Below are 12,485 nucleotides of genomic sequence, written 5' to 3'. Positions count from 1 at the left end.
AATGACAATATTCGAAATGCGGAAGAAAATGAATTGAATTCTTAATAAAAATATCATCAACCTGATGTATATTGTATACAGCAAACGCTATATATGTATGTCTTAATATTTCTACATATTAAAAATTTTGTAATTTTTCTATCTTGACTTTAACCAGTGCACGCGTCCCCCACAGTTCCCACGGGTTAATCTGATAGTTGACCGGTCAGTGATCAGTGCAATGACCGCGAATTCTATGTTTATCGTATCAGTTTCGTTGTCATCATTACGTCTCAATTAATGCAAAGTCAGGTGTTGGGTTACAGATACCTTTAGATGTAAATAAAGCATGACAAATGGTACGATTTCTCTCGTGAATGTCTTTTTTTGTAAATTTTATGATCACAGTATTTATCATATATTTTAGTATAGATGGATAGCTTATACTGCTGAAAATATAGGATGTGGTGTTAGAAATAAAATAAACAATTTTTGACATAAATAGATACTAGCTGATCACACTCTACAAACATAACTTACTAAAAATCTTAGGCAAATAATTATTGGAATATTTTTTTGTTTTATGTTGAATGCGCACAAATGCTCAACAATTGACAAATAAAATTTAGGAGGTGCTGCTGCTAATAGCAGGCTCTCCCTTTATTCATAAAAATTAAATATATCTTGCAACACCATACAGTCGTCTCCTACTGGTAAATTGTAATTACGCTTTGATAGAAAGAGACTATCCATTAGTATAACATTATCCCTAATATTAATTGAGAGTTTAGGGTATATTCATTTTATGTATACATATACATATATTTTTTTTTCAATTCTGTTGCTTCATAATATATATGGCACATTAGAGGTTGCATGTCAACGTCATGTAATTTTATGTACTACCGTAACGAGTAACCAAGCATTAGCAAGCAGCAAACTCAAGTATAACTTTACGTACTCATAAAATTTATAACGACTCAAACAAAGCACGGTTGTCATGTTAACATCTTTACTACACGAGACAAAAAGTGCCACAATGTGTGAACGTTAACTGGGACATCCCTCAATGGAGATCGGAGGCTGAGAAAGTCTCATTGACATTTCGTGTGGGCGCGCCGTTGACATGATTGATTCTGATGGCATTCCAAGATATTACGATACCTACATTTTTATTTTACCGACAATTTGGCGTCGGCAAAGTTACTTCAAACGGTATTTCATAACGCAATATCTTTTCAATTATTATTCAGGATCGAGGTTAAATATTTCTTAATTAATTTCCACAGTAGATTTAGCAGCGCGTTTGTTACTATGATTACGATGTTAACGTACTTACATTAGTTAACGTTTTGAAACTATTGTAAATAGTTGCCGGCAACTCCTCCTCCAAACTTCTAGCAGTGTGAGTATCCATAAAGGGCAGTATCATTTGAAATCAGATTAGTTCCCGTTTGATATTGTATGAAAAAAAATAAGTTTAAAATGTTTCTTGGATTCAGATATCTTCTGAAATAACGAATCACACATATATGTTTATATGCATCATATTTGACAAGCGACAAACCAGCCGGCTATTTATTTACTATGCATTATTCGTGAAAGTGTCAGAAACGGTCATTGAATGTAAATACTGACCCATGGACGCTTCCGAGGCGCTGGTACACTTTTGGTGCGACAGACGTGAAGGCATTCAGGTATATAAGGCGGTAAATACACAGTGAGGCTTAGTGATCGATGTATATAAAAACATACCTTTTAATTACCAAATTTGTTTTGCGGTATAAATCGCAATTATACCGATTTATTATAGATTAAAAAATATCATCTAAATTTGGTTATTTTGGCATTCGCTTTGATTATATTATATTACGCTAGTTGATATTACGTTAGACAGTACCTAATATACTCAAAATCCTGTCTTTTAGACTGATTGTGCGTCTCAAGAAGACATAAAATATCAAAGATGAGTGTAGCATTTACCATTTACTTAAGCTCGTTGAAGAATCCACGCCTATGTTTACATAAATAAGCATATATAAATAATTACCTAAGTGTGCGCAAAATTACAGGTTGTAATGATATAGGAATGTGGAGCCGAAGTAGGTCTGCATGCTACACCCACATTTTGTTGGATCTTTAATACTTGATTGTAGTGTTGTCAGGGGAAATATTAATTCAGCTTCCGCTCGTGTACCTATGTAACACTGAAAATATTTAGAAAATGAAAAACGGCTTAATGTAGAAAGTTGCCAATACTTTAATTGTTTTTCGCAATAATCTCTGTTCTTCTCTACACATCGTCGCATTCGATGGAACCACTGAAAAAACAGTGGACCCATTCTTCCTTAGCATTTTCTCTCTATGGCATTTTCGTACGCTTTCACCGCATCTTCAGGGCTCGTAAAGCGAATACCTCGAATTTTATCTTTAGTTCTTGGGAATAAATGAAAGTCAGGTTAGGACTGTATGACGGATGTCTCATTATCTCTACACCTGCCATAGTCAAATGTTCAACAGTCCGTTTTGCGGAGTGCGCTGAAGCATTGTCGCGGTGAAGATGGATCCTGATTCGAGGGCGCTGCTGTCGATTTTTTTTAAAAACAACAGGCAAACAGCGATCGACATACCAGTCTGCGGTAACTGTCCTTCCATCTTCTAGCACAACTGTCGTGAAATCACCTTTCCGACTAAAGAATGAGGCAGTTTTTTTCCTTGACTTCTTCCATTCTTTACCTTAGTTGGCCGATTCTCGAAAGGAAACACCCACTGAGCTGATTGACTTTTGGTTTCGGGTTCGTAGCAATATATCCAGCTTTCATCGATTGTGACGATGTCAAATACAGCATTTGAGTCACCGCCGTTGAACTTATCTAACATTTGGCGACAACAGTCCATGCGAAGGTGCTTCTGGTCGTCGGTTAAAGTACGGGGTATCTATCTGGTACAAAGCTTCCTGACGCCTTAATGTTCGTGTAATATTTTTACAGCACTGATGTTATCTTCAGTAGTCGCTGTTAAAGGACGCCCCTCGCGCGGATCATTATTGAGATTGCTATGTCTAAACTTAAAACTCGTTAAACCAATTGCAAATAGTGGCACAAGATGGGGCTTCATTTAGAAATGCTAATTCGCAGCCTATCATGGCATTGTTGTTGACTAAGCCCACAACGAAAGTCATAATAAAACATTGACCGAAAATTTTCTCGCGTTAGGTTCATTTTCACATGTAAGAAGAGTTTTAGATTTGCCACCAATTCACAAAACCAAATGACAAATGAATGCAATATACTACATTAGGTTACCAAAGAGTTCTAAAATTGAAATTCAAAAAGTTTTTATGAGCAATGTTTCTAACTGGCCAGTTCTAAACAAGACTGCTAGGGTTACATTAATACAAACCACAGTGGTTTCTAATATAACATATTGAAATTATATTATATTATTTTGTATATATAAAAAATATAGTGAATAAACCCCTTGGTCCAAGAGTCTCTACTCAAAAGGGAACCACAAAGTTGTTCCTCCTTTGAGTTATATAGTTTTTAACTTGAGATTTAAAGCTTAGTAAATTGAGATATGAACTTTATTAACCTGAGATATAAACTTTATTAACTTGAGATATAAACTTTATTGAATTGAGATATAAACTTTATTATATAGATATATAAACTTTATTAAATTGAGATATGCACTTTATTAACCTGAGATATAAACTTTATTAACCTGAGATATAAACTTCATTAACCTGAGATATAAACTTTATTAAATTGAGATATTACTTTATTAACCTGAGATATAAACTTCATTTACCTGAGATATATAATTTATCAACTTTATATACTCGATATATACTTTTTATATCTGCATTCGTCGTCAACAAGATCAGTGGAAGTTGCAATTAAGAAACTTTTTATAAAGAATAATTCATAAGCGAATATAATAATTAATATAACTGAATATTATGTTATCTAACGAGACGGTAAATCTCGTGTTGATCGGTTAGAAAGCGGTTTCACCGATGCCTAGTGTCATCATGATTCCCGCGTGCATCGTTATGTTGGCAATAACATTTTAAATTTAATAACCCCTGGTATTTTATTTACTATACTTACTGTTGCGACTTATAGTTCCTGTTATAAAGCACTTGCGTATCAGCGCTTTGAATATATATTATAATTGGTATAATAAGACACTGCTTCGCAGTTTAAAGCAGAATGCATAAGAACCACGCTTTTAGAAAACCTATGAGTCAGGCATTTTATTTTATGCTTATGATTAATTTTCTTATGTATTAAATGATAAAGTATCGATGTGGTAGTTGGTTAATCATGCCTTTCATTTATGCAGTACATTTTATTTATTTATTCTTTTCTCAAGGCTTATTTATTGTAAATGTATCAATTAAACAACAATATGTCCAGCAATTGAGATTCATTTGATTCCTTAATTGAAACCAAAATGATTCATGTTAAAATATTTTACTTAAAATAAACGTGGAATGCTATTAAAGGCATTCGAATCATCTTCATCAATGTGCCATTTGCATTTAATTTTGTAATATATATGTAATTTAATACCTGCATATTCTTGTCATATTATATTTCTTGTAGCGCCATAATACTAAATCATAAGCCCAGTAACGAGATACTTTAGAAATTATGAAATTTTGAACCCCGTTGCTTTGTTTGCGAGCGTTGATGTCTTTAACAAGAAAACTTTGTTTCGTGTATAACTATTAATTCTTGGACAAGCATATCCAAGATATACATAGATTTAAGAAGATTATCAGCTATATAATGTTTATTAAAATAGAAACATCTGGTAAAGGGCACATAATAACCAAGTCTTAGTAAAAATATCCTCGATAAAAATACAACATGTTTTATCCATTTACATTCGAATTTTTTGTATTAATAATATAGGTGACGTAAGGTTAATTATAATGCTAAAGTTGCAAAATTGTTATTAGTGCAACTTCAACTCTGCATAATCACGTAGCTAATAGGCTATTATAAAAATGTTTTGTAATAATTGTATAGCGAAAATTTGGGCCAGTTACGAAGTTAATCAAAATTCTGCTTAATAAAAATTTGGTATATTTTATATGAATTTATTATATGTAAGTGACATAAAGTTATAAATTTTGAAGGTCTTCAAAATTAATAAGTATACTCCAGTTATTTGTTAGCAATATGTTAAGAGTTATAACTTTCTCTCTTCTAAGCTTTTGATAGAACTTTTTTATGATATGTGTCCATTTACGGATCTTGTGTCAGTCATTTTTTATATAACACCTTAATATTAGATTGCATATGTAAACTTGGCAGACAGTGGTAAAGGACCAGCTTGACTTCCGCATTTAATCAAACCTTTCTACTTCGACTTAACAATTTAGGTCATTAATTTATTTTAGGGGGTAAATATTAATTACGGAATAGTAATACGCAAGTGAGTAAATAAAGCAATGTCAAAATACGGAACGAAATTTTATATCATGGTTGAAACGACTAATGTAATATATACTGTTTCCCAATACTTATTTCTTCGCAAGCTAAGGATCGCGATGCAAACACGTCATCAGGTAATTATGTACTTACAGGTATATAAAACTCGCCTACGAAACTCCGTCAACTATATCATAACACTGCACTTCACAATCGTCACTATCAAACACTTATCAACACTTTTTTATCAAAATTTCACACATATTTTCGTAATAATGTAAAGCTGTGTGCGGCGGCGCAATGAAACCTCAACTAGTTGAATTGGAGGTTGTGCGAGCGCCTCGCATTCCACTACCTCACGTAAATTATGCCTTTCTCTGTCTTGCTTCGGTAATTTGATTGTGATAGAGGGAGATAGAGTACATATAAACCTGTATGGGTTAGCCCGTTATGCACACAGGTAGACTATATGACGAATGGTCTATTAAAAATAAAATTAATATACAAACGGATAATTTATTAAATATGAATTCCAGTGAATTGAAGAGCCATTTGAAGGGATTTTTACATAATATCCCAATGTAATCGAACTTCTTTCAGGTCAGGAGGTAAAATACGAGTTAATTGGTATAGCCTTAATTTTAATATGAATATATTTTTCAATTATAAACACCGTTTCACCGCAGTTTGTATATGTAGTTCGAAGAGATTGTTTACATCGTCTAGTTTTTATGTACTTTTCTTATCGTATGACTTTGTGTGACCCCAAAGACTCGTGTAAATGTGTTTAAATATTCCTTAATACGGTAATAGTACATTGTCGTAGTAAAATAGCTTAGATTATCTTCATATCCATAATATAGAGGAAAGTGTGCTTTTATTAATATATATATATATATATATATATATAAATATAAAAAGATATATATATATATCTTTTTCCAAGGTGTTCCGGTCACGATTGCCCGTACGAACCCTGAAAGAGTAAGGGCTTTCTAGCCCCCGTTATTCATGACTGAGACAACCGTGTTTCTTCTTATTGTTCTTTATAGATAATAAAGGTATACTACATCCATATATATACCATCATATTTTATTTAAAATTTTAAACAGAAGACCGAATTCCGCATTAGCTTTCGCTAACCGTTACCTCAGGTCTGCACTAGATATGAATTAATTTGAGATGGATTTGGAAAGACTGCTAGACAATTTTTAGTTGTTTTTATTTTTTTAGGGCTAAAATCAATTTTAACGACATTGAAGGGCCTACTCATATTTGGTCGTAACAGCCGATGGTGTTGTTATTAAGTACCTAATAATAAATATTAAATGTGTGATTAATATACTCATGTATAAAATAAAACTACATTTTACTTATTTCACACGAAAATTATAATAAAAAGACATTATGTAGATATAATTATCATTTCTCTACATTAACAAAATCTGTTAGGTATTTAAGTTTGTTTGAAATACTTCTGTAGTACGTAAGCATTTTGTAGTTCACGCTGAATTTTTATAAAAGTATTGTCATAATTTGTCTGCATCTGAAACTGTTCATAAAAGAAAAAAAATCGTTATACATTGACAGCACTGAGACCTTCATTCAAAGTTGGCATTGTAAATTGTTCATCAGCCTTCAGTTCGTATTACACCTTGGTCCATTGGTTGCAGTACAGTACAGTATTTGGTGGTATTTTGGTGGCCTTGTGCCACCTGTTTATGCACTTCAAATTAGTAACAGCTGGATGAGCAGTTATTAACTGAAACTATAATTTTATTGTGTGCTTTTTATTCAGCGTCCCAGTTTCACAAACACATTTCAAAAATTTCCTATTTCATATTATTGTCCTACGTTACCGGCAGTGAGCGTATGTTTTTAAAACATCTTGGTTTCTTAGATATGCCCTTAACCAAAAGCTTCCTTTATAGATCCTGTCATATTTGCTGCAACCACGATCTCTCGCACGTCAGTCTCGTCTTAGGTAATTTTCCGCCCGAACTTTGAACTTTAAAGTCCTGTGGTATCATATTATGAAGAAGTCCGGTTTCGGCAGTGTTCAAAATGTCGTCTGGTCCGTAGTCTTCGTATAACGTAGGCCACTTTTGCGACTTCCATTCTTCTACTACACCACTACGACGATACCGTGCCTACGCCAGCAACATTGAATCCTACTGGACGAGCCTTCTCCACACAACGATGAGCAAATCGTTTGCTTTTTGTTGAAGAAGTGGTCCGTTTATTAGCACATTATTTGTCCTTCATTATTTAAACCACTTTACCAAAGCTTCCTCAATCTTTGTATACTTCGTTGTTCTTGCTGGTTTCATTTTCAATAAATTAAGTAAAAAAAATTCACTCTCTATCCAAATGACTGGGCCAAGGCTATGGTCGACATTTGTATATATCCTCGGAATAACTCTGTATCCAGGTATGCAGTCATCGAAGCTATTTTAGACGCAGATTATAGGTGTCGCTACCTTTCTCAATCCTGATTCGGTTTACTGAAGTACTATTTATAAACAGCTTTAAAAAATAATGAAATGCCATCCCCACGGCACCTACGACACCATCCACCTAAGACTAGCCTCAAAAACAACTAAAATAAATCCAAAAAGGTATATCTTAATGAAGTTATATATGTATTAAAAAACAAAAATAAATCTTAAGAACAATATTCTTTTCAATAAATATATATATATTCTTTTCCTAAATTTGTATTTTTTCCTAAATTTATATGCAAATTTGTCGACACGAACTGTAATTTTCATATAATTTACTTTCGACCTTCTACTGTATGTATACACTATTGTTAAGGCTTGGTTGTGATTTCTCGTTAAGTTTTGCCAAATTCATTTGGAAAATCAGATGTGACATTTAAATCGTCCACAGACAAGACATATGTGAATTAATAGTCTGTGAATCCATAATAATCAAAATCAACCCTTACGTTAATAATCATTATTCATTATTTAATTTTAAAAGCAATTTTATACATATATTTATTGTATTTTGTAATTACATATATGTTTAGATAAAAAATAAGGTAGGCAACCAGCATTTGTCAAGTCGAAATTTAAAAAAAAGGTCTTCAATTATTTTTAACTTAGTCTTTGAAGCATCGTTCAACAATTATAAACTGTGTTTAAAAAACATGCTTGCATAGTTTTAATTAGTAAATATAAAAGTTTCTTATTAAATTGGAAATTGTTATAGTAAAAAAAGCAATGCCGAAAGTACGCCGAAGTCGGAAACCTCCACCAGAAGGTTGGGAACTTATTGAACCAACACTGGAGGAATTAGAGCAAAAAATGCGAGAAGGTATGTTTTAATTGTGTAAATTTTATTATTTACTTATTGCATTTTGTTTACGTCAAATATTATACAATAATTTTAAGGTTTTATATGTAGTTATTTCCTAAAACACAAAATATAAATACATCTTTAATGAATTTTACCTTTTTTCAGCGGAAACTGAACCACATGAAGGAAAACGGAAACAAGAATCACTCTGGCCTATATTCAAAATACATCATCAAAAATCTCGATACATCTATGACTTGTTCTACAGAAGAAAAGCTATTAGCAGAGAGCTTTATCAATACTGTTTAAATGAGAAGATTGCAGATGCCAATCTCATAGCTAAATGGAAAAAGACAGGCTATGAAAATCTTTGCTGTTTGAGATGTATTCAGACTAGAGATACAAATTTTGCAACTAACTGTATATGTAGGGTACCCAAAAGCAAACTAGAAGAAGGTAGGATAGTAGAATGTGTTCATTGTGGTTGTAGAGGATGTTCTGGGTAGTAACTAAGTTACCATAATTAGGGACAAATCTTTTTTATGAAAACTAGACTTGCATGTCATTTTGAAGTACGTGATTTGTGAACTTACACATTATGGCCAAGGGTAAAACTTTAGAACATTTTCTTTTTCGGAGAACTATTTCTAAGTTCAATCAACAAAAATTAACTATTTTGTTAATGTCATGGTTTATATGTAAAATTTCTAATTTCTTTTAATAAACTTGTTTTTAAAGTACAGGATTGTTTCTGTTAATTAATGAAAATTTAAAAATGTAAGGTATGCAAACAATATATATAAAGTTTTTTTTATTATTTATTTACCAAAATATCTTTAACACATGTAATTTAGAACAAATTAGTTATTAATAACAAGTTATTTAAACCAACAAAGACTACATTTAAACCTTTATATAAACATTGCTTTCAACAAAATTAAAGAATCATTTTGTGTTATTTGCTATTTATTGACTACTTATTACATAATCAAAACCACTCTTTATGCTTGCTTAACTGCACTATTAATTATATATTATAACTAATAAAAAGTTATGAGATCAACAGCTATAGGAAGTAATCCAACACTTAAATTTAAAAAGAAATAATTGAACTTTGCATAATGCAACTTAAAATAAACTTTCATAATGAAAGAAGTTTTTGAGATCTTAATTAACCTAACCTTAATAAAAACTACTTATTAAAAATACAACCAAAACTTTTCTTATAATATTTCAACTATTTATTATTAAACCCTGTAATCATTGAGGAACTTGTTTCCAATATTTGCAGCAGCAATAATGACTTAAACCATTAGAGACCTACTTTCTAAGTCCTTAGAAAGTTCTATGATTAAGTCTTTGTATACAATAGGATTCATATTTTTGCCAAGCATATACAATAGAAACCAATCACCAAAGCTGAAACGCTTAACTATTTTTGAAACTACCCTGTGTTTCACACATCTTACTTGACCCATAATTAAATAAATGCGGAGGGGTGGCATAGACAACACAAGGATTCGAAAAATTACAGCCGCGATTGACATAGCAGCTAGAAATATAAGCCAAAACCATAGTATTACAAATATTTTCTCATTGACAATATTTAATGGTAAAACACATAGTCTATCTTTCACTTGTATAGTACCTGATGGACCATACATCCTTATAAAGCATTTAGTTACTTTTGGAAAAAATGCATCCATTGGATTTACGGAGTCATAATCGATAAAGTTTGATGGCACTTTAGGTACATGAGTAAATGCTGCGACGCCTGCGCCATAGTCCCTGAAGGCACCACCAAGGAATACATCCAAAAGAAAAATTTGTCCAACCTACATTAAACAAAAAAAAATTGTAATAACTTTAATACTACTTAAGTTCAAATACCAAATTTTATAAAAACTCTGAGAATGGTGTGACAGTATTATGTACAAAATTGTTGTCCCTTATCAAATCTTTTAAGCAAAAGCCTTTTTACTTGCTAAAAATATACCAAAACATAATTTAAAATAAATTAACTTACAACATTGGCCAGGTTGAGTATTTCACAAAATGCATACCGAAGTGCATACATGTTATGTGTATAGACATGTGTATATGTTAAGTACCCTACAAGTTCTCCACGACGAAACTCTGACCAGTCTTTGGTCATCATTGGGCTAGCTGAAAAATTTAATACAAGGTTATTTAGCAATAACAATTTGAAATATTTGGCAATTGTAACAACTAATTTATAAATATTCATTATATATATGGAAACCCTTTTAAGTAAAAAGGCTTGTCAGGGTTCCGAGCTCTTCCATACTAAACTTAATAGTAAATTCCTTTATAATCTTTTTTTAAAATTAGGTTTTAGAATTTTTACTAGCTGAAAGGGTCAGTTTAAATAATCAATATCGTCTTATACTAGTTATAGTGTACAATTTGGTATTATAATTACCTAAATCAGATGCCAGTGCTTTTAAACGACCACCTTCCCAGATCTTCCAAAGATATCTTGGTGTGTAGAACATCATAGCTTGTCCCAGTAAAACAAAGCATACCCATTGATAATATGTATGTTTTAACTGCTCATTTTGCATACCTTTTTCAGGCCCTACACCAATATAGGCCATGTCTCTACCTTCCACTCCTAAATTGTTAAATATATTTTAAATAAGATTACAAAATATAGCAATAAATGTTAACAACTAGAATTGACTTCTTATTGAAATCTTAAAATTTATAGAAACCCAATATATAGCTATACAAGTATTGCTCATATTTACGGAAAGGCGCAATTTTACATTCATGTGGAATACATGTTTGTTACTACTAATAAGTTCTACAAGAATATTAATTTTATATGTACTCCATTTATGGCGTTTTGTTTTAGACATAGCGTTCTTCTCACCTTAACGTAATATAGGTTTAACCAAGTTTAACATTTTAGCATCTTTTGGTAAGTACCTACCCAAAAATCTACTCTTCAAGGTGTAGGTTCCATAGATCCAACAGTAATTGTTGATAGCTTCTTTATTATCGTCAGCCTTATCCTGGGTCATGCAATGAATAGGTTCACCAAAAAACTGCTTCGATGTCACCAATAACATAAATACGAGTAACATAATGACCGTAGCTTTATAGTGCATGCGAAACACATTATTATCAGTACACACGCTACCGAACTTGAAAAATGATCGAATAGGTAAAAATACGTCTATCATTGTGATTTATTTTAGATATCACTTTAAAAGGAATCGCAACCGTACGTTTTTCGCAATTAGCACGTGTTTCTTTGCAAATTGCAAGACCTTAATGGCTGAAAAAAATATTACCCGAATCTCAGTGCAACTAAATAATATTAATAAAATAAAAAGTTTATACTCCAATACATGTGCGAGATGACTTATTATTATAAAACTAGTAATAATACTTGTTTAGTTATCAAATTAGGTTAATGAAGGCGAAATTTATCACTTTGAAAAACTTATTAAAAGGCGCGATTGCTTGAAAATTGACATCAACGGACGACTAATTATTAATACAATTTTTCAAAATTCAAATGCATATTTACTCTGTGAGTTCTTGTAAGTTTTACCTATAGACAATACCACAACAGACGAATATTTGTTTTACCGACGAAGTAAATCAGTTTTCAATCAAATAAAAAATCAGCAAGACGTTGACAATTCGATGTATATAATTTTTAGTAGTTTTTAAGACCGGAATATGGCGATGTTATTGTGCCGAGGCATGGCAACAACCCTGGA

At 31.8% G+C, this 12,485-nt stretch overlaps 3 protein-coding genes across 3 annotated transcripts in view; 1 reads left to right on the top strand and 2 right to left on the bottom strand.

Annotated features, from left to right (window-relative positions):
• LOC123708744 (unconventional myosin-XV) overlaps window positions 1-5,723 on the bottom strand; it is a 69,910-nt gene extending 64,187 nt beyond the window's left edge. Inside the window, exon 1 of the mRNA XM_045659603.1 lies at window positions 5,580-5,723. The gene's annotated coding sequence lies outside the window, so the exon portion shown is untranslated. The remainder of the gene's footprint in view (window positions 1-5,579) is intronic.
• Window positions 5,724-8,533: 2,810 nt separating this feature from the next.
• On the top strand, window positions 8,534-9,470 carry LOC123708434 (protein BUD31 homolog). Its single transcript, XM_045659133.1, has 2 exons — window positions 8,534-8,748; window positions 8,896-9,470. The coding sequence occupies exons 1-2, from the start codon at window positions 8,655-8,657 to the stop codon at window positions 9,234-9,236; spliced, it is 435 nt and encodes a 144-aa protein (XP_045515089.1). The 5' UTR covers window positions 8,534-8,654; the 3' UTR covers window positions 9,237-9,470.
• A 241-nt stretch (window positions 9,471-9,711) lies between these two features.
• LOC123708742 (innexin inx2-like) lies at window positions 9,712-12,250 on the bottom strand. The gene is made up of 4 exons (XM_045659601.1): window positions 11,687-12,250; window positions 11,174-11,365; window positions 10,757-10,896; window positions 9,712-10,565 (listed from the first exon to the last, which is right to left on the bottom strand). The coding sequence occupies exons 1-4, from the start codon at window positions 11,937-11,939 to the stop codon at window positions 10,035-10,037; spliced, it is 1,116 nt and encodes a 371-aa protein (XP_045515557.1). The 5' UTR covers window positions 11,940-12,250; the 3' UTR covers window positions 9,712-10,034.
• Between the last annotated feature and the right edge of the window lie 235 nt (window positions 12,251-12,485).

Source organism: Pieris brassicae, chromosome 4, assembly GCF_905147105.1.
Source record: "Pieris brassicae chromosome 4, ilPieBrab1.1, whole genome shotgun sequence".
NCBI lineage: Eukaryota > Metazoa > Arthropoda > Insecta > Lepidoptera > Pieridae > Pieris > Pieris brassicae.
This window is presented reverse-complemented; position numbering and strand designations above follow the sequence as displayed.